The sequence below is a fragment of the Trichomycterus rosablanca genome, chromosome 7 (genome assembly GCF_030014385.1).
Source record: "Trichomycterus rosablanca isolate fTriRos1 chromosome 7, fTriRos1.hap1, whole genome shotgun sequence".
NCBI lineage: Eukaryota > Metazoa > Chordata > Actinopteri > Siluriformes > Trichomycteridae > Trichomycterus > Trichomycterus rosablanca.
The window spans coordinates 23,241,112-23,265,440 of record NC_085994.1 but is presented as its reverse complement, the minus strand read 5'-3'; the positions used below and the strand labels follow the sequence as shown (position 1 = coordinate 23,265,440).

At 40.2% G+C, this 24,329-nt stretch overlaps 2 protein-coding genes across 2 annotated transcripts in view; one reads left to right on the top strand and one right to left on the bottom strand.

Moving 5' to 3' along the window:
- The first annotated feature begins 3,521 nt into the window (after positions 1-3,521).
- ppih (peptidylprolyl isomerase H (cyclophilin H)) overlaps positions 3,522-24,329 on the top strand; it is a 79,421-nt gene continuing 58,613 nt past the window's right edge. Inside the window, exon 1 of the mRNA XM_062998536.1 lies at positions 3,522-3,682. Coding sequence (XP_062854606.1) covers positions 3,617-3,682 — 66 coding nt within the window. The 5' untranslated portion in view covers positions 3,522-3,616. The remainder of the gene's footprint in view (positions 3,683-24,329) is intronic.
- Positions 19,772-21,159, bottom strand: si:dkeyp-100a1.6 (probable G-protein coupled receptor 160). The gene has a single exon (XM_062998535.1). It carries the CDS (start codon positions 21,157-21,159, stop codon positions 20,122-20,124), a length of 1,038 nt encoding a protein of 345 aa, XP_062854605.1. The 3' UTR covers positions 19,772-20,121.

Below are 24,329 nucleotides of genomic sequence, written 5' to 3'. Positions count from 1 at the left end.
AAACAACTGAGAATATAAACGCCACTACTTAGACGATGCTTCTGTATTATACTGCAAGATAATTATCTGTATTTATTTATTATTGTTTACGTTACTGACTACGCTACTTCGCGTTCTTTTGCAGTAAAAGTCACATGGCTACTCAGCGAGGTCAAAGTTAGTTGCCATGACTACGATGTCACCAGTTGAATTTAAAGGCGCAGGAATCCCATTAAATTATAAGTGCGTCTCTGTAACGACTCGAACCATCACAACAATCATACAGTCGTTTAAGCTCTCGCGTTTAAACCACCTCCTGGTTTCTACACACATTGTCCATTTTATCAGCTCCACTTACCATATAGAAGCACTTTGTAGTTCTACAATTACTGACTGTAGTCCATCTGTTTCTCCACATACCTTTTTAGCCTGCTTTCACCCTGTTCTTCAATGGTCAGGACCAACACAGAGCAGGTATTATTTGGGTGGTGGATCATTCTCAGCACTGCAGTGACACTGACGTGGTGGTGTGTTAGTGTGTATTGTGCTGGTATGAGTGGATCAGACACAGCAGCGCTGCTGGAGTTTTTAAATACCATGTCCACTCATTAGACACTCCTACCTAGTTGGTCCACCTTGTAGATCGGTCAGAGATGATCGCTCATCTATTGCTGCTGTTTGAGTTGGTCATCTTCTAGACCTTCATCAGTGGTAACAGGACGCTGCCCACAGGGCGCTGTTGGCTGGATATTTTTGGTTGGTGGACTATTCTCAGTCCAGCAGTGACAGTGAGCAGCAGCACTGCTGTGTCTTATCCACTCATACCAGCACCACCATGTCAGTGTCACTGCAGTGCTAAGAATGATCCACCACCCAAATAATACCTGCTCTGTAGTGGACCTGGGAGAGTCCTGACCATTGAAGAACAGGGTGAAAGGGGGCTAACAAAGCATGCAGAGAAACAGATGGACTACAGTCAGCTGATCGGAGTTTGAAGGTTAGGGTTGTCCAAATATGTTTTATGTTAATTATTGGTTGTTTTTCATCATCAGTGTTAAAAAGCAAAGTCTGACCATAAGTCAATGTTGATTTAAAGTACCTCTGTTGTATCCGGGTATTGTTTACAGTTACCTTGGTGAATTTGCTCTGTATTTGCATCTCGTGATAACTCATTTCCAGCGAACTCTTAATTTCACAGGTTATCTTGTGCAACTGGAAACTGACAATTGCACACTAGGTGGTGAACCTTGATGATAATTTAAATTTCCAACAAGGCAGTGAGTCCAGCAGACTTCCAAATACACCAAAGCTTGGTTAAGAATTCAGTCCTGGAATATCCTGGAGTGGTCTTTCAGTGTCTAGATATAAATCCTATCAAAAGAACAGTTAGAGAAGATTTCACAAGAGATGTGTAAAGGTTGTTAGCACCGACCAGTTATTAAAGGTTATTAAATTATAATCTTGTTTATTTTTCATATTTTATTATGGAAGGGACATGATAAACTTCTCAAAACAAATTTTGGTCAAGCTTAAACTTGAAACTGAGTAGCTAATATGTCCCTGTACAACTTTAAAGTGATTTTTTACATTTATTCTTAATTTTTAAAAAACAAACATTGTATGAATTGTTTCTGATTCCTCACCAGTACATGCTTTCAAATTTTTCAGATAAAAATACATGCTACAAGCATTTTGAGGCCTTATTTGGCCTCCTTTTATGTAATGATTGACAAAAACATATTAATACCTTCTACTATTTTGTATTAAATTTTAAACAAAAAATGTGCATAGCTGGGTAGACATAACAGGGTGGTTCAACAAAAGATGATAAATGTGATTAAAAGTTGTTTTAAAGATTTATATATGTTTTATTTCCTATTACATAAAATATACCAGTGAGGACTAAGGAGAGCTCCTTATGCTGGTGAAAAATACAGTAAATATCAAGGAATTGGCGCCCAGGTGGCGTAGTGGGATGTTCCTCTAGCACACCAGTGCCAAGATTCTGAACTCCTCGGTTTGAAACTCGGCGTTTCCACCGGTTTCCCACCGAAAATGCCTAAATAAAATAGAAAAAATATATACTGTATATCAAGAAATTGAAAGACAAAATAGTCCAGTATGTTTTAAATATCATTATGTAAAATTAAACACAGCGTATACTATGAAAATAGTAAAACAATAACAGTTGTTAACACAACAGCCATTCGTGGTAACCCGTGGTCAGAACTTGGTGTGAGCTTTTCTAGATTTGGAAGGATTTGCAGCTGTGATTAGCCCAGCTTTTGTGGTTAGTTAGGTCTAAATAAAAGTGAAATCAGAGAAGGACTAATTAATATAATTATTTTGAAATTCTGAAATCTTATGGCTTTGTCTCATATTTCTTATAACAGGGTGGACATGTTATGGTTGACCATATCAGACTGATATGAATACACATTGAATGAGGGGTTAGCCATTCACTTCAAGAAGATGATGTGAGCTCTGGAAAATTATATCAATATACCTTCATTTAAAGAGGCAGTAGTCAGACATAGCAGGGTCAATGGTAACTTGAGGGACATTATCTTATACTTATAAGAATCCTTGTAATCAGTGATAAAATGAAACTCGTTAGGGAAAGATGGTATAGTTGTGTAGTTAGAGGATATAAGCAAAACATTTTAAAAATAATAAAAGACCATATTTCCATCACAAAAGCAGGATGCACAACATTAGGGAGATGGGAAAAACCTGCAGTATCTAGTGATGAATAAAACATTGTAAAATCTATTATTATTTTTGTTGGTGGGGAGATAGCATTACGTTTAACGTTTTTACATTTAAAGTGTAAATTATTTCAGTAAGAATTTTAGAAAAATAAATTTTTTTTCATTTTACATATTTAATTCAATATTTAATAGTGGGGACACAAAAGGCACCGAAGTGTAGGATTGACCCAAGGATGTTTCAAGAAGTACCTTCTGTTGAATGTTTGGCTTGGATTTTAACATCATGTTTTACACCTTGGTTGCATTTATGACAGGAACGGTAGTTACTCATTACACAAGGCTCATCAGTTCACAAGTTTATATTCAACACAGTCTTGGACAATTTAATTTCTCCAATTCACCTCACTTGCATGTCTTTGGACTGTGGGAGGAAACCGGAGCTCGCGGAGAAAACCCATGTGGACACGGGAAGAACATGTAGATTCCACACAGACAGGACCCGGACCGCCACACCTGGGGATCGAACCCAGGACCTTCTTGCTGTGAGGCGAGAACTGGCTTTTGTTTAATAATAGTGCACATGGAGATTTGACAAGAGAACTAGATGTTTTACATTTAAACTCAAAATTGGTGTATGTATCAATAACTATTCTACTATATGTTTTTTAATTCTATACACATCACCACAATGTATTTAATGTAAGAGGGTTGAATATTTCACATTGCAAAATCTGAGTTAGTGAAGACGATTGAATGACGAGAAGAACGCTAGACTTTCTGTCCCTCGCGAGTACCCGTCGAACTGTCCGTTCGCGCGTGCCGTAGCGTCACATTTTGAATCAGTGGCACCTTTGTTTTGTGTAGCATTGAAGCTAAACCATAAAAACTTTTAGAATTCAGTTTAATTCGCTCATTTACATTCAATAATGAACGTTCAACCAACAAACCCCAACAACCCCGTAGTGTTTTTCGATGTGACTATCGGAGGGCAGGTGAGTAAATGTAATACTTGTACTAGCTGGTTTAGTAGCTTGGTTAGCTACATTAGCGTGGTAGAAGTTGGTGAGGTGAAGATGTGCTGCTGGTTTACACACACAGTCACGCGCTCACAGCGTTACAACTGCACGTTATGACATTTTTTAGGGGTTGTGAGGTTGTTCTCATAGTACCCATCTGGTTTACCATGGTCCAGTGTCCTTTAAACCACCACATTGTTCGTTTCAGTTATTATTTTCATCAATAGCTTCATTCTGATCAGGGTTTCGGCGGGTCCGGTTCCACCGGGAAACACTGTGCGCATGGCAGGAATACCCTGACCAGGGCGCCAATCAATGGCAGGTCACAGACGCGTATAAATCTAAAGTGAATTTGTGCCCCCCACCCCACTGTGTTTACTTCAAAAAGGCCATGTGTTACTTTTATTTATTTATTTATTTCGGGAGGCACAGTGGTTAAGTGGGTAGCACTGTCGCCTCACAGCAAGAAGGTCCTGGGTTCAATCCCCAGGTGGGGCGGTCCGGGTCCTTTCTGTGTGGAGTTTGCATGTTCTCCCCGTGTCCGCGTGGGTTTCCTCCGGGTGCTCCGGTTTCCTTCCACAGTCCAAAGACATGCAAGTGAGGTGAACTGGAGATATTAAATTGTCCAAGACTGCGTTTGACATTAACCTTGTGTAATGAGTAACTACAGTTCCTGTCATGAATGTAACCAAAGTGAAAAACATGATGTTAAAATCCTAATAAACAAACAAACATTTATTTATTTTGTTTACTAGAATTTTAATGTCATGTTTCACACACGTTGGTTACATTCATGACAGGACAGGTTATTCATTATACAAGGTTCATCAGTTCACAAGTTCAATGTCAAACAGTCATGGACAATTTTGTATCTCCAATTCACTTCACTTGCATGTTTTTGGACTGTGGGAGGAAACCGGAGCTCCCGGGAGAAACCCACGCCATGGGTAGAACATGCAAACTCCACACAGAAAAGACCCAGACTGCTTCACCTGAAAATCAAACCCAGGACCTTGTTGCTGTGAGGCGACAGTGCTACCCAGTACCCACCGTGCCGCCCTAAATATTGCATGCACACCACTACATCTGGCAATTTTTATTAATTGACAAGCACTGATTTGGAAAGTGTTTAGCTCTACTAAACATACATTTATTTTCTCCTAGTCCCTGATCAAAGTGTAAGCTAATTTTTAGATCCATGGCTGCCTATGCGTTTGACGACCAGAAAAGTTGTGATCACAAGAAAACAACTTTTGTTATCTTGAGATCTCGAGATAAAGAAAATAACTCATGGTCTTTTTGGACTTCCATAAATATGGCTTCTGTTTTTGACCTGTTAAGGACTGTTAGATAAGATAAGATTCCTTTATTGATCCCCATTAGGAAAATTCGAGTGTTAAATCAGCTTCATCACAGAGTAAATACAGATAAAGATAGGTAAAAATAGGGTAGAAGTAAAACTTCTGACTATATAAGGACCAACAACAAAGTGTAGTGTACAAGACAATATATTAAATATAAACAGTATATATACACTGAAGTGCCATAAATCTAATACAACAGGGGACTGTAGTGGCTGGTGGAGGCTCTGTAATAGTATTCATTCTGATGGGTTTGGCCATGGGTTCAGCATATATACAGTGTATCACAAAAGTGAGTACACCCCTCACATTTCTGCAAATATTTTATTATATCTTTTCATGGGACAACACTATAGAAATAAAACTTGGATATAACTTAGAGTAGTCAGTGTACAACTTGTATAGCAGTGTAGATTTACTGTCTTCTGAAAATAACTCAACACACAGCCATTAATGTCTAAATAGCTGGCAACATAAGTGAGTACACCCCACAGTGAACATGTCCAAATTGTGCCCAAAGTGTCAATATTTTGTGTGACCACCATTATTATCCAGCACTGCCTTAACCCTCCTGGGCATGGAATTCACCAGAGCTGCACAGGTTGCTACTGGAATCCTCTTCCACTCCTCCATGATGATATCACGGAGCTGGTGGATGTTAGACACCTTGAACTCCTCCACCTTCCACTTGAGGATGCGCCACAGGTGCTCAATTGGGTTTAGTCCATCACCTTTACCTTCAGCTTCCTCAGCAAGGCAGTTGTCATCTTGGAGGTTGTGTTTGGGGTCGTTATCCTGTTGGAAAACTGCCATGAGGCCCAGTTTTCGAAGGGAGGGGATCATGCTCTGTTTCAGAATGTCACAGTACATGTTGGAATTCATGTTTCCCTCAATGAACTGCAGCTCCCCAGTGCCAGCAACACTCATGCAGCCCAAGACCATGATGCTACCACCACCATGCTTGACTGTAGGCAAGATACAGTTGTCTTGGTACTTCTCACCAGGGCGCCGCCACACATGCTGGACACCATCTGAGCCAAACAAGTTTATCTTGGTCTCGTCAGACCACAGGGCATTCCAGTAATCCATGTCCTTGGACTGCTTGTCTTCAGCAAACTGTTTGCTGGCTTTCTTGTGCGTCAGCTTCCTTCTGGGATGACGACCATGCAGACCGAGTTGATGCAGTGTGCGGCGTATGGTCTGAGCACTGACAGGCTGACCTCCCACGTCTTCAACCTCTGCAGCAATGCTGGCAGCACTCATGTGTCTATTTTTTAAAGCCAACCTCTGGATATGACGCTGAACACGTGGACTCAACTTCTTTGGTCGACCCTGGCGAAGCCTGTTCCGAGTGGAACCTGTCCTGGAAAACCGCTGTATGACCTTGGCCACCATGCTGTAGCTCAGTTTCAGGGTGTTAGCAATCTTCTTATAGCCCAGGCCATCTTTGTGGAGAGCAACAATTCTATTTCTCACATCCTCAGAGAGTTCTTTGCCATGAGGTGCCATGTTGAATATCCAGTGGCCAGTATGAGAGAATTGTACCCAAAACACCAAATTTAACAGCCCTGCTCCCCATTTACACCTGGGACCTTGACACATGACACCAGGGAGGGACAACGACACATTTGGGCACAATTTGGACATGTTCACTGTGGGGTGTACTCACTTATGTTGCCAGCTATTTAGACATTAATGGCTGTGTGTTGAGTTATTTTCAGAAGACAGTAAATCTACACTGCTATACAAGCTGTACACTGACTACTCTAAGTTATATCCAAGTTTCATGTCTATAGTGTTGTCCCATGAAAAGATATAATGAAATATTTGCAGAAATGTGAGGGGTGTACTCACTTTTGTGATACACTGTATATATATATATATATATAATGTGTGTGTGCTGTGTGGTATGTTTCACAATAATCCAGGGCAGGAGAAAGTGCCGGAAAAGGATTTTTGAGTTATTGTGTGAGGGGGACTGCTCAGCATGAGGACAACCTGTGTACTCTGCTAATGTCATGCATTCTGATAGGAGTGGGCACAAAGTACTGGACTAGAAAGCATAAGTTTGCTGGTTCAAACCCCACCACTGCCAGGTTGCCACTGTTGGACCCTTGAGCAAGTACACTAAAAGTCGCTTTGGATAAAAGCATCTGCTATATGCTGAAAATGTAAAGTGCTCCCTCTTGCTCTTGGGTGGAACAAGCCTATGACTAAATAAACTGCCCAGCTGGCATAGTTCTTCATTGAGGGTGTTAGAGGGATTGTCCAGGATTGCTCTGATTTTGTCTTTCATCCTCCTCTCACCCACTACCTCCAGACTGTCCAGATCCAGACCCAACACAGAGCTGGCTTTCCTTACCAGATTATTCAGTTAGTCTAACTTGGCCTGGCACTATCTATCCATCCATTTATTTACCATCCATTCATCCATCTATGCAGGTTGTTGTGTAGGCTTAGTAAGTTTGTCTTTCTAAGGATTACTTATCTGCATGTAAGGCCAGGTTATGTCAATGTAGGGCACAATTTGGCCATCAGAGGTCATTGGGACTTTGAAAAGTTGTAGTGTCCTTTTGAATGAGGTAAGACAGGGGTGTGTTCTGAAGGATTTGCCTAGCCATGCTTCTTGGCCTGTCTGATGTAAGTGCTTCCTGACCTGCTTCCTGACCTGTCTGATGTTAGTCATAGTTCGTTGGTATCTTCACTGACAAAAGAATAATCTAGGCTGAAATAGTAACACAAATAATAGGAGTTTTTATGTTTGCCAACCAGTAGAAAATATATACTCTGGTGTTTAAAGTTTATATACTTTTATAAGAAATATAAGTTAGGGGGTGTTATAACATTTTGGAAAATAAATATTAAGAGTAATTATTATTTTACAAACATATTAAAAAACTGCATTTAAAATGCTGGGTCAAAATATACATACAGCAATCTAAATCTAAAAGTTTGGTGATATGGAAAGCTCTACAATCTCATTAAACTTTGACTGTTCCTGACGTTTTGGTTTTCCTCCCGACAATGACAGACAGGATACCACTGGTCCGTGTCGTTTCGGTGCAGTCAAACTAGCCCTTGTGTATAAAGGCACAAAAAAAGTTTCTGCTGCCAGTTGTAATTAACAGAACTTTTTACACAACCAAAAACTGAAAAAAAAAAAAAATACTTCAATCTTAGTGGTATTAGTTTGGGTAAGGCTAGTTTGTCCAACTTGCACAATAAGCGTGTTTGGAGGTAGTTGGGCCCTTATAAATGCAACTCTGACTGATTAATTAGGAATGCATTTCTTAAAGAGACAGTTATAGCTGTAAATGGCTGGCCAACAAACGCTACAGATGCATCTCAATAAATTCGAATATCATTGAAAAGTTATTTTATTTCAGTAATTCAATTTAAAGAGTGAAACTCATATATTATATAGATTAATTACACACAGAGTGATATATTTCAAGCGTTGATTTCTTTCAATTTTGATGATTATGGTTTACAGCTAATGAAAAGTCAGGCGATTCTGCTGGCCAATCAAGCACAGTGATATTGTGGTTATTAAAACGGGTATTGGTACTTTTGGCAGTGTGAGCAGGTGCCAAGTCCTGCTGGAAAATGAAATCAGCATCTCCATAAGGCTTGTCAGCAGAGGGAAGCATGAAGTGCTCTAGAATTTCCTGGTAGATGGCTGCACTGACTTTGGACTTGATATAACACAGTGGACCAACACCAGCAGATGACTATGGCTTCCCAGACCATCACTGACTGTGGAAACTTCACACTGGACCTCAAGCAACTTGGATTATGTGCCTCTCCACTCTTCCTTCAGATTCTGGGATCTTGATTTGCAAATAAAATGCAAAATTTACTTTCATCTGAAAACAGGACTTTGGTCCACTGAGCAACAGTCCAGTCCCTTTTCTCCTGAGCCCCTGATGTTGTCTCTGGGTCATGAGTGGCTTGACACAAGGAATGCGACAGTTGTAGCCTTGGTTTTTTCTAGAGATGGGACGATCGATCGGCTACGAATCGGTATCGGCCGATTTGTAATCAAAATATGCTATCGGCGATCGGCCGATATTTCCTAAAAGTAGCCGATCCGATCGTGTGATATATAAAGATCACGTTAAGTTAACAGCTCAGTGGATTGATCCAGACTTTGAGCTACGAAGCACCAACCATCACATCACCATTCATCAACCATCGTACAGAAACCATCGTACAGAAACCATCGTACAGAAACCATCGTACAGAAACCATCGTGAAAGCTCTTCATGACCTAAAATAACATCATTAACGTTGTGCATCATACATACGATGTAATTTTGCTGATTGCAGGGCTCTAGACTAACGTTTTGCACTGGTTGCACTGGTGCACCTAACTTTTTTTCTTAGGTGTACCAGCACAAAAGTTAGGTGCACCCAAATTTTCGACCGCATCGCATTTAACACCGCAGTTTTACAGGTTCACTTTTTTTTTTTTTTTTAAATCACTGTCCATACAGGCAATATTGACTTGGAAATAACTAACAATCTGGTCAACATGGCCTCGTCTGATGATCTGTTTGCTGCTGCCTGACAATGAAGGGCAGTGGGGAGAGGGGACACTTGGGCAGTGCATTTATCGTGGCATGTAATGTGTTTTATAGATGCATTGGGCTTTTTCAGCCTTTCAATTCAAAATGTATTAGAACCAGTCACAAATATACTATTGCCGGCCACTGTCTTCTTTACAGTTAATTATAGTATTACAGACTAATTATAGCACACTTATAAAAATTATAAAAATAATAGAGTAAATGTGTATGTATGTGTGTATATCTATTTATATGTGTGTGTATATTTAAAATTATATGTATATGTTTGTGTGTGTGTTAGAGTGTAATCTTAAATGCAGTGCATTATATTATCGGCTTTACTGAATCTTTTACACAGATTCCCAAAATCGCTTGCGGTGCACTCACTGCGTATTTTGACTACATGTATTGTAATATATTTTGGTCTTTTAGTTATTTTTATATTTTACTTAACGAAAATATTGTCGTGTTTTTACTTTCACTATCGCGGCACTTTACCGCTAGCATTAGCCCCTTGCTACTGTAGAGGGTCGGCTCACCTAGCCGCTGTCCGGTGGGGATGCTGCGGGTCTTTTGCTGTGCGGTGGTGGAGGTGTGGGAATAAAGGCACACGGCAGGGTAGAGTCACTTTAACTGTTTAGTCAGGACTTAAGTGAGCGTTACAACACTTTACACCGCCGAGCTCCAGAACCCGAACTTCCATTCTGGAACATCCGGCGAGTCTCATATACAAAACTAAACTTACGGCAGAACGTCCGAACGCACGTGTATAAACCTGGTGCTGCATTCTGATTGGCTGAGCTGAATGTCGCTCACATATCACCGCTACAATATTGTCCCGCCCTTCACTAGCTCTGATTGGTTTAGACCATGATATTGGCCTAATGTGTATCTGTTGTTTTTTTTTTCCCTCGGACGCCTGGTCGCACCGGTGCGACCTGAGATTTTTTTTAGTCGCACCATTGAGAAATTAGGTCGCATGTGCGACCAAATTGGTCGCACTCTAGAGCCCTGTGATTGTAATATTTACTTTAAAAAGATAATTCAACCCGGTCACATCTGAGTCGATTCTATCAGCACGTTATATAAACTCCTGGTTCACTTTGGTAAATCGTAAGTGGTTCTTACTTGTGATGTAGATGAGAACAGAAAACGTTACAGAGCCAATCAGAGGCAAAAGTTTATTCATTACCAAATTCGTTAGTTCAGGATCATCTGCTGAACTTTTAGCTCCTTAGACGGAACGAGTCTGACGGTCGGTTACCTCTCTGTGGTAACAGCAGTTTAATTAAGCTTTTTAATGAAGCTTTTTAATGTAAACACAGAATGTTCTGTAGTAGTTGGTGTTTATTTAAAACCACGACATTTAATTAATAACAGTAAACACGGAGAGATAACTGAGAAGAGAAACTTACGCTTCACATAAAAACGAATCAACTCATGAATCAATGAATCACTTATAGCGATACTGTGAACAAAGCGTCTCTTCTAAAGGCACAAACACACACACGCGCGCTGCTCCGGTTTATCTTCACTGTGAGGCTCTTTTTAAGTTTATTTATTTTATTTACTGCTAAACCCCCTTGTGGAGGGTGTCAATGATTGTGTAGCCCACTGACCCAGTCTGAGGGACCATTTAAAGGCTTTGGAAACCTTTGCGGGTGTTTTGTGTTGGTTAGCTGATTAGAGTGGGACGCTTGAACTATATCACTCTATGTGTAATTAATCTGTATAATATATGTGTTTAACTTTTTGAATTACATTACTAAAATAAATTAACTTTTCATACTTTTTGTGTGTTAATGATTTTGGAATGTGTTGTCCAATAAGCTCGTAGTCAGATGTCCACAAACTTTTGGCCATATAGTGTAAATGTCTGTTATAAGTATGTGTAACTGAAGTGTACGTAGTACTATACTAAAACGTATTTTTGCAGTATAGTATTACTATTAATGGAAAGCTGTGATTGAGACAGCCAAAGTCTCTTAGAGAGTTTGTGCTTTTTCACACCCTGCCTGAATCATTTTACATGCGCATTTCTTAGAACCAGAAGCTCTACAATTACACAGTAAGTCATTTTCCTCCCACTGGTATTCATTTTATATTACAAACCCATTTCTGGAATATTTAAAACAGTTTGTAAAATGCAATAATACAAGAATCTGTGATTTGTTCATTTTCTTGAACCTTTATTTAATGGAGAGGAATTAGTGCAGAACTAAAACACGTTCACTACAGTGAAAAAATGTGCTATACACACGTCATTGCTTTTCCATAGTAGCATGCAAAATGCATGCCTAAACGACAAGCAAAACCTCCAATGCATTGTTTCCTGAAAAACCATACAAAAGGATTTGTATTTTAAAAACTACAAAAAAAAATTCTACATGTATGTCAGTATTGTATACAGTCAACTGTGAAATTAAATCAAGTAAAAGGTAAACGTCCTAAATTAGTTGCAATCTTACATTTTTAAATGTCTGGAATGCCTTTGTGTGCATGCATTCTTTCTGCATGTTGACACTGCTTTGCCTTTTTTGTTTGTTGGCCCCATACCGGGGAAAAGTTGGGACAGTATGGAAATTCCTGCATTTAGGCCTGCAACACATTCTAAAAAAAAGTTAGTACAGTAAAGCATTTACCATTTTGTATTGTTGCTATTCCTTCTCCCAACACTTAAAAGACATTTGGGAACTGAGGATACCAAGCGATGAAGTGTTTCAGGTTTTATTTTGTCCCATTCTTTCTGTACAACACATTTTAATGTTATTTGACTATGAGCATATATGTTTTGGTGTCTTCTGATCTACTACATTTGGGTAATGCAAAGCTAACATGAGTTTTCAATACCAGAGTGAAAGTTACCAGCATGACATTTGTTTTCCAACAGCTAACTCTTCATCAAAATGTAACAGATTGAACTAGAGAGTTGCATTTCCTGAAGATAATGCGAGTGTGATTGCTGTGCAGCGGGCGGGCGGGTGCGCTTATCCCCATGCTGTATCCAAGTCGGGGTGTCATCAGTAGGCCGAATGATTTAGAGTTGGAACGGCGTTGATATCTCGAAATATTAAAAAAATGGTCGTGGCAGGTGGGTGGGGCTGCGTATCCCCATGCTGTATCCAAGTCGGGTTGTCATCTGTGGGCCGAACGATTTAGAGTTGGAATGGCATTGATATCTCGAAATATTTTAAAAACGGGCGTGGCAGGCGGGCGGGACTGCATATGCCCATGCTGTATCCAAGTTGGGGTGTCATTAACTGGCCGGACGATTTACAGTTGGAACGGCGTTGATATCTTAAAATTTCCAAAAAATGAATGGAAGTGAATGGGAAAAAAAACAGGCGTGGCGGACGAATGGGCAGGTGGATCCAGAAGCTGTTAACAAGCATTGTTGTCATTAATGGGCCGGCCGATTTAGAGTTGGAACGGTGTCGATATCTCGAAAATTTTACACGAAAAAAGCCTGACAATTTGGCCAAAAAACTGTAAAAAAACGGCCGTGGTGGGCGAACGGGCTAATGTCCTCAATTCACAAAAATTCACATAAATTTAGTGCTTTATTTTACAGTGTTTCTTTTTTATAAATTACTCAAACCCTTAAAAACTACTGAACTAAATTATTCATCTACTTCTCTTAGCTTTCTCTTAGCTTAGTAGATATGTGAATCTGACTTATTATAGAGGCCTCTTTACTTTATAATCCTACCATTTAAGGTCTGGACCTGCAATGTGATTTTAGTTGTTGGATCAGTAATGTTTGCTTATTTATTCCTGATATTGGTTTTTAAGGCTGATGTTTTATTATTTTGGATTTGTGTAGTCAATTTGCATAAGTTTTTTTTGTTAATTATTTACGCTATGATCTCAGGATCTGTGGATTAGGCGCTGCAGTAATATTATCATTATTATTATTATTATTATTATTATTATATTAGGATTTTAACGTCATGTTTTACACACTTTGGTTAATTTCATGAGAGAACAGGTAGTTACTCAGTACACACAATTAATTAGTTCAAGTCTTGAATGTCAAATGCAGTCATGGACAATTTTCTACTGTGGGAGGAAACTGGAGCACCTGGAGAAAACCTACACAGACACAGGGAGAACATGCAAACTCCACAGAAAGGACCCAGACTGCTCCACCTGGGAATCGAACCCAGGACCTTCTTGCTGTGAGCTGACAGTGCTACCCACTGAGCCACCGCACTGCAGTAAGATGAGTCCCGGATATTTTGCTCAAACACAACTGGTTAGTCAGAACAGTCGGGTCACACCAGAGACAATGTTTTCCTTGGAATTGGAATTTTGTAAACAATGGGTAAATGATGGAAACTGTGTGTGATCACTGTGGTGACAGGTATGCCAGTTAACAGTTCAGGTCAAATGCTGGATGTTAGTATAATTTAACAGGTTGCAGATTTTATTGTATTGTATGTATTAGGTCATGTCCAATATTGAGTTGCACCGATATTGTTGTCAGGATTGCCATTAATTAAATCTAACAAAGAGCCAAACAGGTATATAGAATCTGAAAAAATTATCAGAACCAGTTGTACTTTTACACTTATGGTGTGTGTGTGCATTGAGTGCAATGTGCCTGTTTAGGATCATGGTCATGGACATTCCTCCTGGCGCATGTTTTTTTCAGCCATGACAATGTTAGATTTCTTGCAGGGTATTGTTTATCTGGCAGAAGTGGTAGCTCTTAGAAAGACAGACTGATGGTATTAACATTGGGAAATTGTGCTAGTGGTGTATACACAGGGATGTAGGTTACGTTATATAATGCAATAAGAAGAAGTATATACTATATAACCACCTCCTTGTTTCTACACTCACTGTCCATTTTATCAGCTTCACTTACCATATAGAAGCACTGCAGTGACACTGACATGGTGGTGGTGTGTTAGTGTGTGTTGTGCTGGTATGAGTGGATCAGACACAGCAGCGCTGCTGGAGTTTTTAAACACCTCACTGTCACTGATGGAATGAGAAAAGTCCACCAACCAAAAATATATCCAGCCAACAGCACCCCGTGGGCAGCGTCCTGTGACCACTGATGAAGGTCTAGAAGATGACTGACTCAAACAGCAGCAATAGATGAGCGATCGTCTCTGACTTTACATCTACAAGGTGGATCAACTAGGTAGGAGTGTCTAATAGAGTGGACAGTGAGTGGACACAGTATTTAAAAACTCCAGCAGTGCTGCTGTGTCTGATCCACTCATACCAGCACAACACACACTAACACACCACCACCATGTCAGTGTCACTGCAGTGCTGAGAATCATCCACCACTTAAATAATGAATACCTGCTCTGTGGGGGTCCTGACAGTAATTGTAGAACTACAAAGTGCTTCTATATGGTAGATGGAGCTGATAAAATGGACAGTGAGTGTAGAAACAAGGAGGTGGTTTTAATGTTATGGCTGATCAGTTTATGTAATGTGTGTTTAAACACATGGATATACAGTGTATCACAAAAGTGAGTACACCCCTCACATTTCTGCAGATATTTAAGTATATCTTTTCATGGGACAACACTGACAAAATGACACTTTGACACAATGAAAAGTAGTCTGTGTGCAGCTTATATAACAGTGTAAATTTATTCTTCCCTCAAAATAACTCAATATACAGCCATTAATGTCTAAACCACCGGCAACAAAAGTGAGTACACCCCTAAGAGACTACACCCCTAAATGTCCAAATTGAGCACTGCTTGTCATTTTCCCTCCAAAATGTCATGTGATTTGTTAGTGTTACTAGGTCTCAGGTGTGCATAGGGAGCAGGTGTGTTCAATTTAGTAGTACAGCTCTCACACTCTCTCATACTGGTCACTGAAAGTTCCAACATGGCACCTCATGGCAAAGAACTCTCTGAGGATCTTAAAAGACGAATTGTTGCGCTACATGAAGATGGCCAAGGCTACAAGAAGATTGCCAACACCCTGAAACTGAGCTGCAGCACAGTGGCCAAGATCATCCAGCGTTTTAAAAGAGCAGGGTCCACTCAGAATAGACCTCGCGTTGGTCGTCCAAAGAAACTGAGTGCACGTGCTCAGCGTCACATCCAACTGCTGTCTTTGAAAGATAGGCGCAGGAGTGCTGTCAGCATTGCTGCAGAGATTGAAAAGGTGGGGGGTCAGCCTGTCAGTGCTCAGACCATACGCCGCACACTACATCAAATTGGTCTGCATGGCTGTCACCCCAGAAGGAAGCCTCTTCTGAAGTCTCTACACAAGAAAGCCCGCAAACAGTTTGCTGAAGACATGTCAACAAAGGACATGGATTACTGGAACCATGTCCTATGGTCTGATGAGACCAAGATTAATTTGTTTGGTTCAGATGGTCTCAAGCATGTGTGGCGGCAATCAGGTGAGGAGTACAAAGATAAGTGTGTCATGCCTACAGTCAAGCATGGTGGTGGGAATGCCATGGTCTGGGGCTGCATGGGTGCAGCAGGTGTTGGGGAGTTACATTTCATTGAGGGACACATGAACTCCAATATGTACTGTGAAATACTGAAGCAGAGCATGATCCCCTACCTCCGGAAACTGGGTCGCAGGGCAGTGTTCCAGCATGATAATGACCCCAAACACACCTCTAACACGACCACTGCTTTATTGAAGAGGCTGAGGGTAAAGGTGATGGACTGGCCAAGCATGTCTCCAGACCTAAACCCAATAGAACATCTTTGGGGCATCCTCAAGCGGAAGGTGAAGGAGTGCAAAGTCTCGAATATCCGCCAGCTCCGTGATGTCGTCATGGAGGAGTGGAAAAGCATTCCAGTGGCAACCTGTGAAGCTCTGGTAAACTCCATGCCCAGGAGAGTTAAGGCAGTTCTGGGAAATAATGGTGGCCACACAAAATATTGACACTTCAGGAACTTTCACTAAGGGGTGTACTCACTTTTGTTGCCGGTGGTTTAGACATTAATGGCTGTATATTGAGTTATTTTGAGGGAAGAATAAATTTACACTGTTATATAAGCTGCACACAGACTACTTTTCATTGTGTCAAAGTGTCATTTTGTCAGTGTTGTCCCATGAAAAGATATACTTAAATATCTGCAGAAATGTGAGGGGTGTACTCACTTTTGTGATACACTGTATATATATATGTTGTTTTGTGTAATTAAATGTAGGGCCTAAATTGCAAATATTATTTCCATATCAGTTTTATTTTGTCCTTCATGTTGGTGTTTTTTGGTGGATGTGAAGCACCTCACTCTCAAACTCAGTCACTCACATTTAGCAGGTGAAAGTTTGTTCATATGAGCAAAGCAGTCTGTATTGTGTCTCAACACCTATCATACTAGCACTTGGCATCAATGACAGTGTGTCCTTGTCAGGTCTGTCGTTGCAGATGCTATGCAAAATGTTCAGACCTAATGAATGACTATGTGTCTGATGGGTTTTTACTTTGAATCGTTTAAACACTTGTTCTCATCAAGGCGTTCTGAATAGTCAAATAAGTGGCAGGTTTACCCTAGAACTAGGGCTGGGTGGTGTGACTAAAAATTTGTATCATGGTATTTTTTAAGGTTCTGGCATTTTTTGTATGACTGTGACTCTTTATATGTCTGTGGCTGATTTTACTGTCATAAGTACATAGAATATAAAAAGTTTTAATTTCACAATGTATATAATGACGGTGACACTATAAGGTTTGCTTGGCCCCACAAAATTACACAATATATGATGGAATCAGTACGTGTGAAACCGGTGCAATATACAGTATATGTTTATTAATAATATAATATTTAAGTATTATACAGTACAATTACCGTTAGCTCCCCCTGTAACAAATAAAATGACGTTTCCAGTCTCCGTCACCCAGTCACCACTGATGAAGTGCACAGTTATACTGTTATACTGAGGTATGACTCCTCTGACTGTACTACTTGATCACAGGTCTGTTGTAGAAAAGTGGATGACTTCAAACATCTATGCTTCCAGCTTGTTGGTATAACGTCGGTATAGCAATTAAACTGTAGTATTTTCGCCCTAGTAGTAACGTCGCTTAACCATTTGCTTTTTTGCAACAACCATGCCCTGACGAACCCTATAGTATATAGTGTTTTAACAACCTTCTAAACTGCCGAGAGGTCATTTCTTTGCTGTTTTTGTTTAGTTACATCTGTTAACACTGTTATGCTAACGCTACCTGGTTAACAAGTGAGCAGTGATGGTTTCCCCACACAGAACCGTATCCTGTACAAAAAGCCTCCCTACTCTCACAGAGGCCTGGACCCCGTCCGACTTTCCTTCCTTCAAACACAGCCAATTGTGTTTGTGTGCATATTCGGCCAGGTCGGTGGCTCCGCTGAGATTTAAACATAGTCGCATAGTTTAAAAATGCTTTCAGCTTTGATTATAATGTACAAACTCTCAGATGGCTAGATGATCCTAGATGGCTTAAGGAGTTCAGCTTTTCCGTTCTTAAACACAGCAGATTTGCAGACTGTAGAATGGGTAACAGGATCAGACCTTCATGTTTGTTCAGTTCAGCAAATAACGTGCCCAGTTTCAGATGCCAATTATTAACTGTGGTTGCTTGAATGGTTATCAGTCTCAGCTCTATCATTTGTGCATGTAGAATGTAAAAGATATCACCGTGTAGGTAAATTGTAATTAGTACACATTTTACTGTACAAACAGTATGTCTGGGTAAAGGTAAAAATGTGTTTAGCTGTTTTATATTGAATGAATCATGATAGTGGACTTTTCAGAATATCCCAGTGTGATTACGTGCACAGAATAATAAGATGCGCACAAAAATAGTGGTAGGTTAAATGTACTTTAATACATAATTACATAACATTAATAATTAGGGGTGTAACGATACATCGTTTCACGATGCATCGCGATGCAAAAATCTAGCGATGTGCATCGTGGACATCTGCGCGATTGTACGATTGCACGTGCGTTCTGTAATTTATTAGTGATGGGTCGGTCGCGAAATGAATGACAGGATCCGGAGCTGATTCGTGTTTTTTCCGGGTTTTTTTTCTGTTAAAGCGTTTCCGTGGTGACGTTTGTGTGTTTACACTGAGCAGGAGGGGCGAGGTTACACACACACACACACACACACACACACACACACGGACAGCGTGCACACGAACAGAAGAGAGAGAGAGAGAGAACACAGCGCTTTACAAGCAGACATTACACGCTGGAAAGATGAGGAAAATGAGTGAGAGGAAACAGTAAAGTTTGGACACGAGGACCCACTTAACTTAGGGAGACGAAGTGTTCAGTCTACCCACATCTTATACATGTCACTGTGTATTGTAGCAACATCTGTCCCCTCAAAGAGAATCTTTTCTAAAACAGGGCAGATCATAACAGAAAGGAGAAACAGGATCAACCCCTCAAAGATGAGCTCGGTTTTTCTGAATGCCAATCTTCACTAAATACTTACAAATCCTGTCACCTGGATGCTGCTTTTTGTTTTGCACATTTTCATTTATATTTTGTTGAGTGATACCTTGTTGATGTTGTGTTGTTCTACTGTAGATGCAAATTTACAAATAATCAGACACAATCAGACCTTTTGGTCTAATTAGATGGGTCTTTGTTTTTGTATTTTATAATTTATTGTTGTGGCACTCTGTTCCATGTTGAGTATATAAATAAAGCCATTTAAATAATAAACATTTGATACAATGGTTTTTTTTACATTAGTAATTTATTTTACATGTAATGTGTTAATAAATTAGTTAAAGCTACAAAAAAATATGTTTAAATGCTCAGCTCAGCTCAGTGAGCTTGTTTGATTACTTTGATTTTCAATTTAAGATGGCGATAAGTAAGTTAAATTTGGTAAACCTCTTAGGTTACAGTAAAGTACTCTGTTCTTGGTAATTACCTTTAATTGCAGGGGACTGAAGGTTTTTTTTTGTTTAAAAAATGAACAAGAAAATGTGCATTGTTTTGCACTGTTTACACTTTTAAAAAAATCGTGAGAAAATCAAATCGTGAGCAGAGTGTATCGTTACACCGCTATTAATAATTCATTTGTTTTAATGATACTTTTTCCCCCAATCAGCTTTTAAAAAATATGCTTATAAATTAATACATTTGTGTTTATATTTACATATACAAATGCAAACATTTAAGCTGAATGAAAGTACACAATATGGCAAATACAATGTTAACACCTGAACATGTCCTTGCTGGACATCATATTCCAAAACCATGGCTGCTCAGGACCCCTGTAATCATACACTGCATATAATTAGTTACTAGACCAGTGATCCAGCCAGAAAGTCCCTGGGTCAAGCCCCACCTTTGCCAAGTTGCAACTGTTGGGCTCCTGAGCAAGGCCCTTAACACTCAATTGCTTGCACTGTATCGGTCACAATTGTACATCGCTTTGGAAAAAAGCATTTGCTAATTGCTCATGTAAATGCCAGACTTGTGTGTCGGATTTGAACATAAAGCCTCGGTCCATTGTGCTTTTAAACATAATAATTTACAGCTCCAGTACACTCGGTCCATCATGGAGCTTGAAGGATGGCAGCTTGTGACTTTCTTTGCTCAAATGCCAGTAAAAGCTCCATGAGCAGAACATATCCGGCACCTTGTAGAAAGGGCCGTACATTTTGCTGTTGTACCAGAAAGTCATACCAGCCAGTAAGCTGTTGGCACAGGCAGTCCAGATCAGATTTACACTTGCGTAAGATGGCACTGCAAATGCCAAAATGTCGCAGATCACACTCACAACCATGTAGGGTATCCAGCTCACGGCAAAACATATAGTCAGGCTGGTGAAGAGGGGAGGATGATCCTGTTGATCAATCATATAGGGTTTATCTTGTTTCTGGGAAAAAGCTTGATCGCTCTTATCAGTACGTGACCAGGTACTCAGGTACCAGGGAGGGTTTTTAACTAGTTGAAACCAGTAAGGTAGATTTCTAAAGTTGAGCATAAGTATGAAGACAACCACAACGAGTAGTTTTGAATTAAAGTGACTGATAACTGTAGATCCATGCACAGGGCACACAAGAGCATCGAGCCCCTCTGGATACTTGATTGTTAGCAGTTCACAGTTTGTATAATGATATGAATAAACACAAGCCATTGCCCACATTACCAGCATTACTAGGAAATGGATAGAAGTTCTAGCTAAAGACTTAAGTACGACGTCCTCCTGTTGACTAGCACCATAGTCCACGACTGCTCCTAAAAGAACTGGTATGGGTAGAAGGGAGTAAACAGTTGAGCTGTGACAAAGGCTACAGCATATGGCCTCCTGGGCACCAAGGTTCTGTTTGAACCACCAGGCCCAGAAGATTGAGCTGATCAGCAGCAGGTCTGCCAGATAGAGGAAAAGGCTGCAAATACCGAGCAGGGATTTGGTGATGTTTTGCTGCCATAGGGACAAGATTAGTGTGTTCAAAGCTATTTTGAAGACTAGAAGGAATATGTATTGCAGGGTCTTATCGTCGATGTAAGTTCCATCATCCTCCTGGAGCATGGCCAAAACGCTCCCTGAAGAATAGGAAACCATGGTGTTGTCGATTCACTGTTATAGTCTGGTGAAGAAGAATAGACAGACAATAATCAGATATATAAGCTTGTGAAGTAAATTAAGATCTGTCTACACCTGTGGTGTCCAAACTTTTTTCTACGAGGGCCAGATTTGATAATGTGAAAGTGCCCGAGGACCAACAGTCCCTGATGACATTATTTTAAACAATAAAATATACATATAAGGGCCGCTCAGGTGGCGCAGCGGTAAAGTACGCTAGCTCACCAGAGTTGGGGTTTCGAATACATCGTATCGAATCTCGGCTCTGCCTTTCCGACTAGGCTGGGCGGCTGCATGAACAACGATTGGCTGTTGTTCAGGGTTAGAGGGTTAGAAAGTCGGATCATAGGTCCTCATAACTGGTGCGACTGCGGCCCCTGCTGGCTGACTGATGCCGCCTGCACAGGGCTGAGGAATAATGCTGATGGGGGTGTGGCCCTCCATACACAGTGCCCGTCAAGTGTATGAACTCGACTCGTGCAGGTGAAAAATGCAGTCTGTACTGACTGTACGTGCCGGAGGGGGCGCAAGTCAGTTGAGAGGCGTCCTCAGTCAGCGGTGAAGGGACGAATCAGTATAGAGGACGCATTCAGGGTAATTGGACACGACGTGACTGGGGGATAAAAATTATATGCATATAATACGCTGTTATTTAATCATTTTATTTTCACACAGCGAACAACAACCAAATGTAAGCATTCAGGTGCCAAACATGGTTTGGGTTTAAACTATAACAATGCATGGCTACATTTGGAGTATTTCCTGGCATACATAACCATAAGACAAAAAAAGTTGCCGGTCGGGCAACTCCGATCCAGATATTTGACAAGCTAGAAATCTCTCTTCAGCCGCTCGGATTGAGTTGTTGAGTAGTTCACACATAGCGATCGAGAGCCGAGTTTCGATTGCCGAGCGAACACCGAGTTGCGCCCGAGTTTTACTGAAGCATCTATGTTTGGTTTGAAGCAGGACTTTAACTACACCACTGTTTTTTTTAGTAGAGAATGAAACTGTTCTCTTAATGGCAAGTTGTTTAGGTCCTGTCACAGCAAAGCACTCAAAGTTACCCCTCACCATCACACAATGTTCTTACTATTAAATGCTGTTTTTATGTTTAACCAGGCATGATAAAGTCCTTGATGTTCCATTTATGCTTTTTCATATACGTTTGACGAACAGCAGTGGATTTTGCCTTGATACTCTTTCCTAAAGATACTTAGTCTCGTTCAGATTGTAAAGGCTAATACACTAAGCTCTTTAGTCTTACTAAAGCATCTATGTTTGGTGTGAAGCAGGACTTTAACTCCACCACTGTTCTATCAGTAGAGAAAGAAACTGTTCTCTTAATGGCAAGTTGTTTAGGTCCTGTCACAGCAAAGCACTCAAAGCAACCGCACACCATCACACAATGTTCTTACTATAAAATGCTGTATTTATGTTTAACCAGGCATGATAAAGTCCCTGGTGTTCCATTTCCATTCATGCTTTTTTGTATACATTTGATGAACATTGATGCTTCGCTTGCTTAGCAGTGGATTCTGCATTGATACCCTTTCCTGTAGCCTTTAACACTGTAAAGTCTAATTCACTGACCTTAGATGACGCTAGAGTAAGCTCTTCGATAATATTAAAATGAGCATACCAAGATTTTCCATGTAAATTCATTGCTGTGTGACTGTACTCATTGAGCCTTGGCAATCCCTTTTAAGGTGATGTGTTTTAGCAGTTTAATTTTAAATTTTCTATATTGTGTTCCTGTAGAAACTTTAAGGTGACTGTATATGGAAAATAAAAATCCTGGTTTTGTCACATACTTAAATCACATTTATGCATTCTATATGGTAATAAGGTTAAGTAAATATACAAATATTACAATTTAGACTGAATGAGAAAGTATGCATAGTAGGAATTACCTATAGAGTCTCTAGTTTTCGCTTGTAGGTTTCCGGCTGAGGTGTGCTTGGAACCCCATCAGAGTTGACTTGTGGTCATAGCAGAGTTATGATGACAGACTGAGACAGAACTAGGAGGACCTTACACTCTTCCACACCTGTAGCAACTGTAATCCGAAACAAACAACTGCTTGTAACCACACCCTCACTCAACCTGTTCCCACCTATGGCTTCTAAAAGAAACAGAGCAGCTTAAATGTCTTAGTAATCCTTGCAGTTTATTCCTAGCAGGTTTACAACAACAAAAAAACAACTCATGAGCTAAACGATTGTGTCAAAAATGTGTGTATAGCAACTTGCTGTTCTGTAGCTAGTTACTTCTTTGTGCTTCTATAAATTAGGCTAAAATAGAAGAACACAACCCATTCTGTCGGAATGATTAAATATAGTCCAAGCAGCACCAAAAACAAGGTTGCCATAGATAACAAACTGCTGGAACATGGATGACACTGTCTACATTTGAACGAGCTTTGCATAATAGGCATTGTGGCTGCCGGTTTCTCGTGACCAAAAAAGAGGAAGCACAGCATGAAACACCTATGCCGACGTGAGACTCACTTTATTGTTGACAGTGCAACTCCGTTTTTGGTGGTACTTGGATTACATTCGACAAGAGACCACGTTTCCATGTACTTTTTGATAGGTGCAGTCAAGCTAGTCGTTAATATGGGCACAGAGAAGTCACCAGCTGTAACTGGAACTTTGCACGCCAGGCAAAGTTCAAAGTTATAAAGTGTGGATTTGACACAAATGCACTGAAAAAAGTATTTACCCCCTTTCCCAATTTTTTCTATTTTTGCGTATTTGTCACACGTATGTTTCAGGTCATTGAATTACTTAAACTAATATTAGACAAACATAACCCGTGCAAACACAACTGCTTTTTAAAATGATCATTTATTGAAGGAAAATACTGTTCCACTAAACCTGGCCCTGTGTGAAAAGCGAAGTGCCCCCTTAGGTCCTAAATGTTTACTACCAGACCTGTTGAATCTAAACATCACTTAAATAGAACCTGTCTGTCAGTGTAAAGCTGGCTGATGCCACATTCTAAAGAGATTTAAATACAGATGTAAAACAAAGTCTTTGAAATCTAGCAATCTGGAAAGAGTTGCAAAGCTGTTGCTAAGGACGTAGGACTCTAGTGAGTTACAGTGAGAGCCATTGTTTACAAATGGTGAAAAGTTGGACCAGTGG

Excerpts from the sequence above, each read along its gene's own strand:
- si:dkeyp-100a1.6 (XM_062998535.1), bottom strand. The coding sequence starts at position 21,159 with ATGGTTTCCTATTCTTCAGGGAGCGTTTTGGCCATGCTCCAGGAGGAT.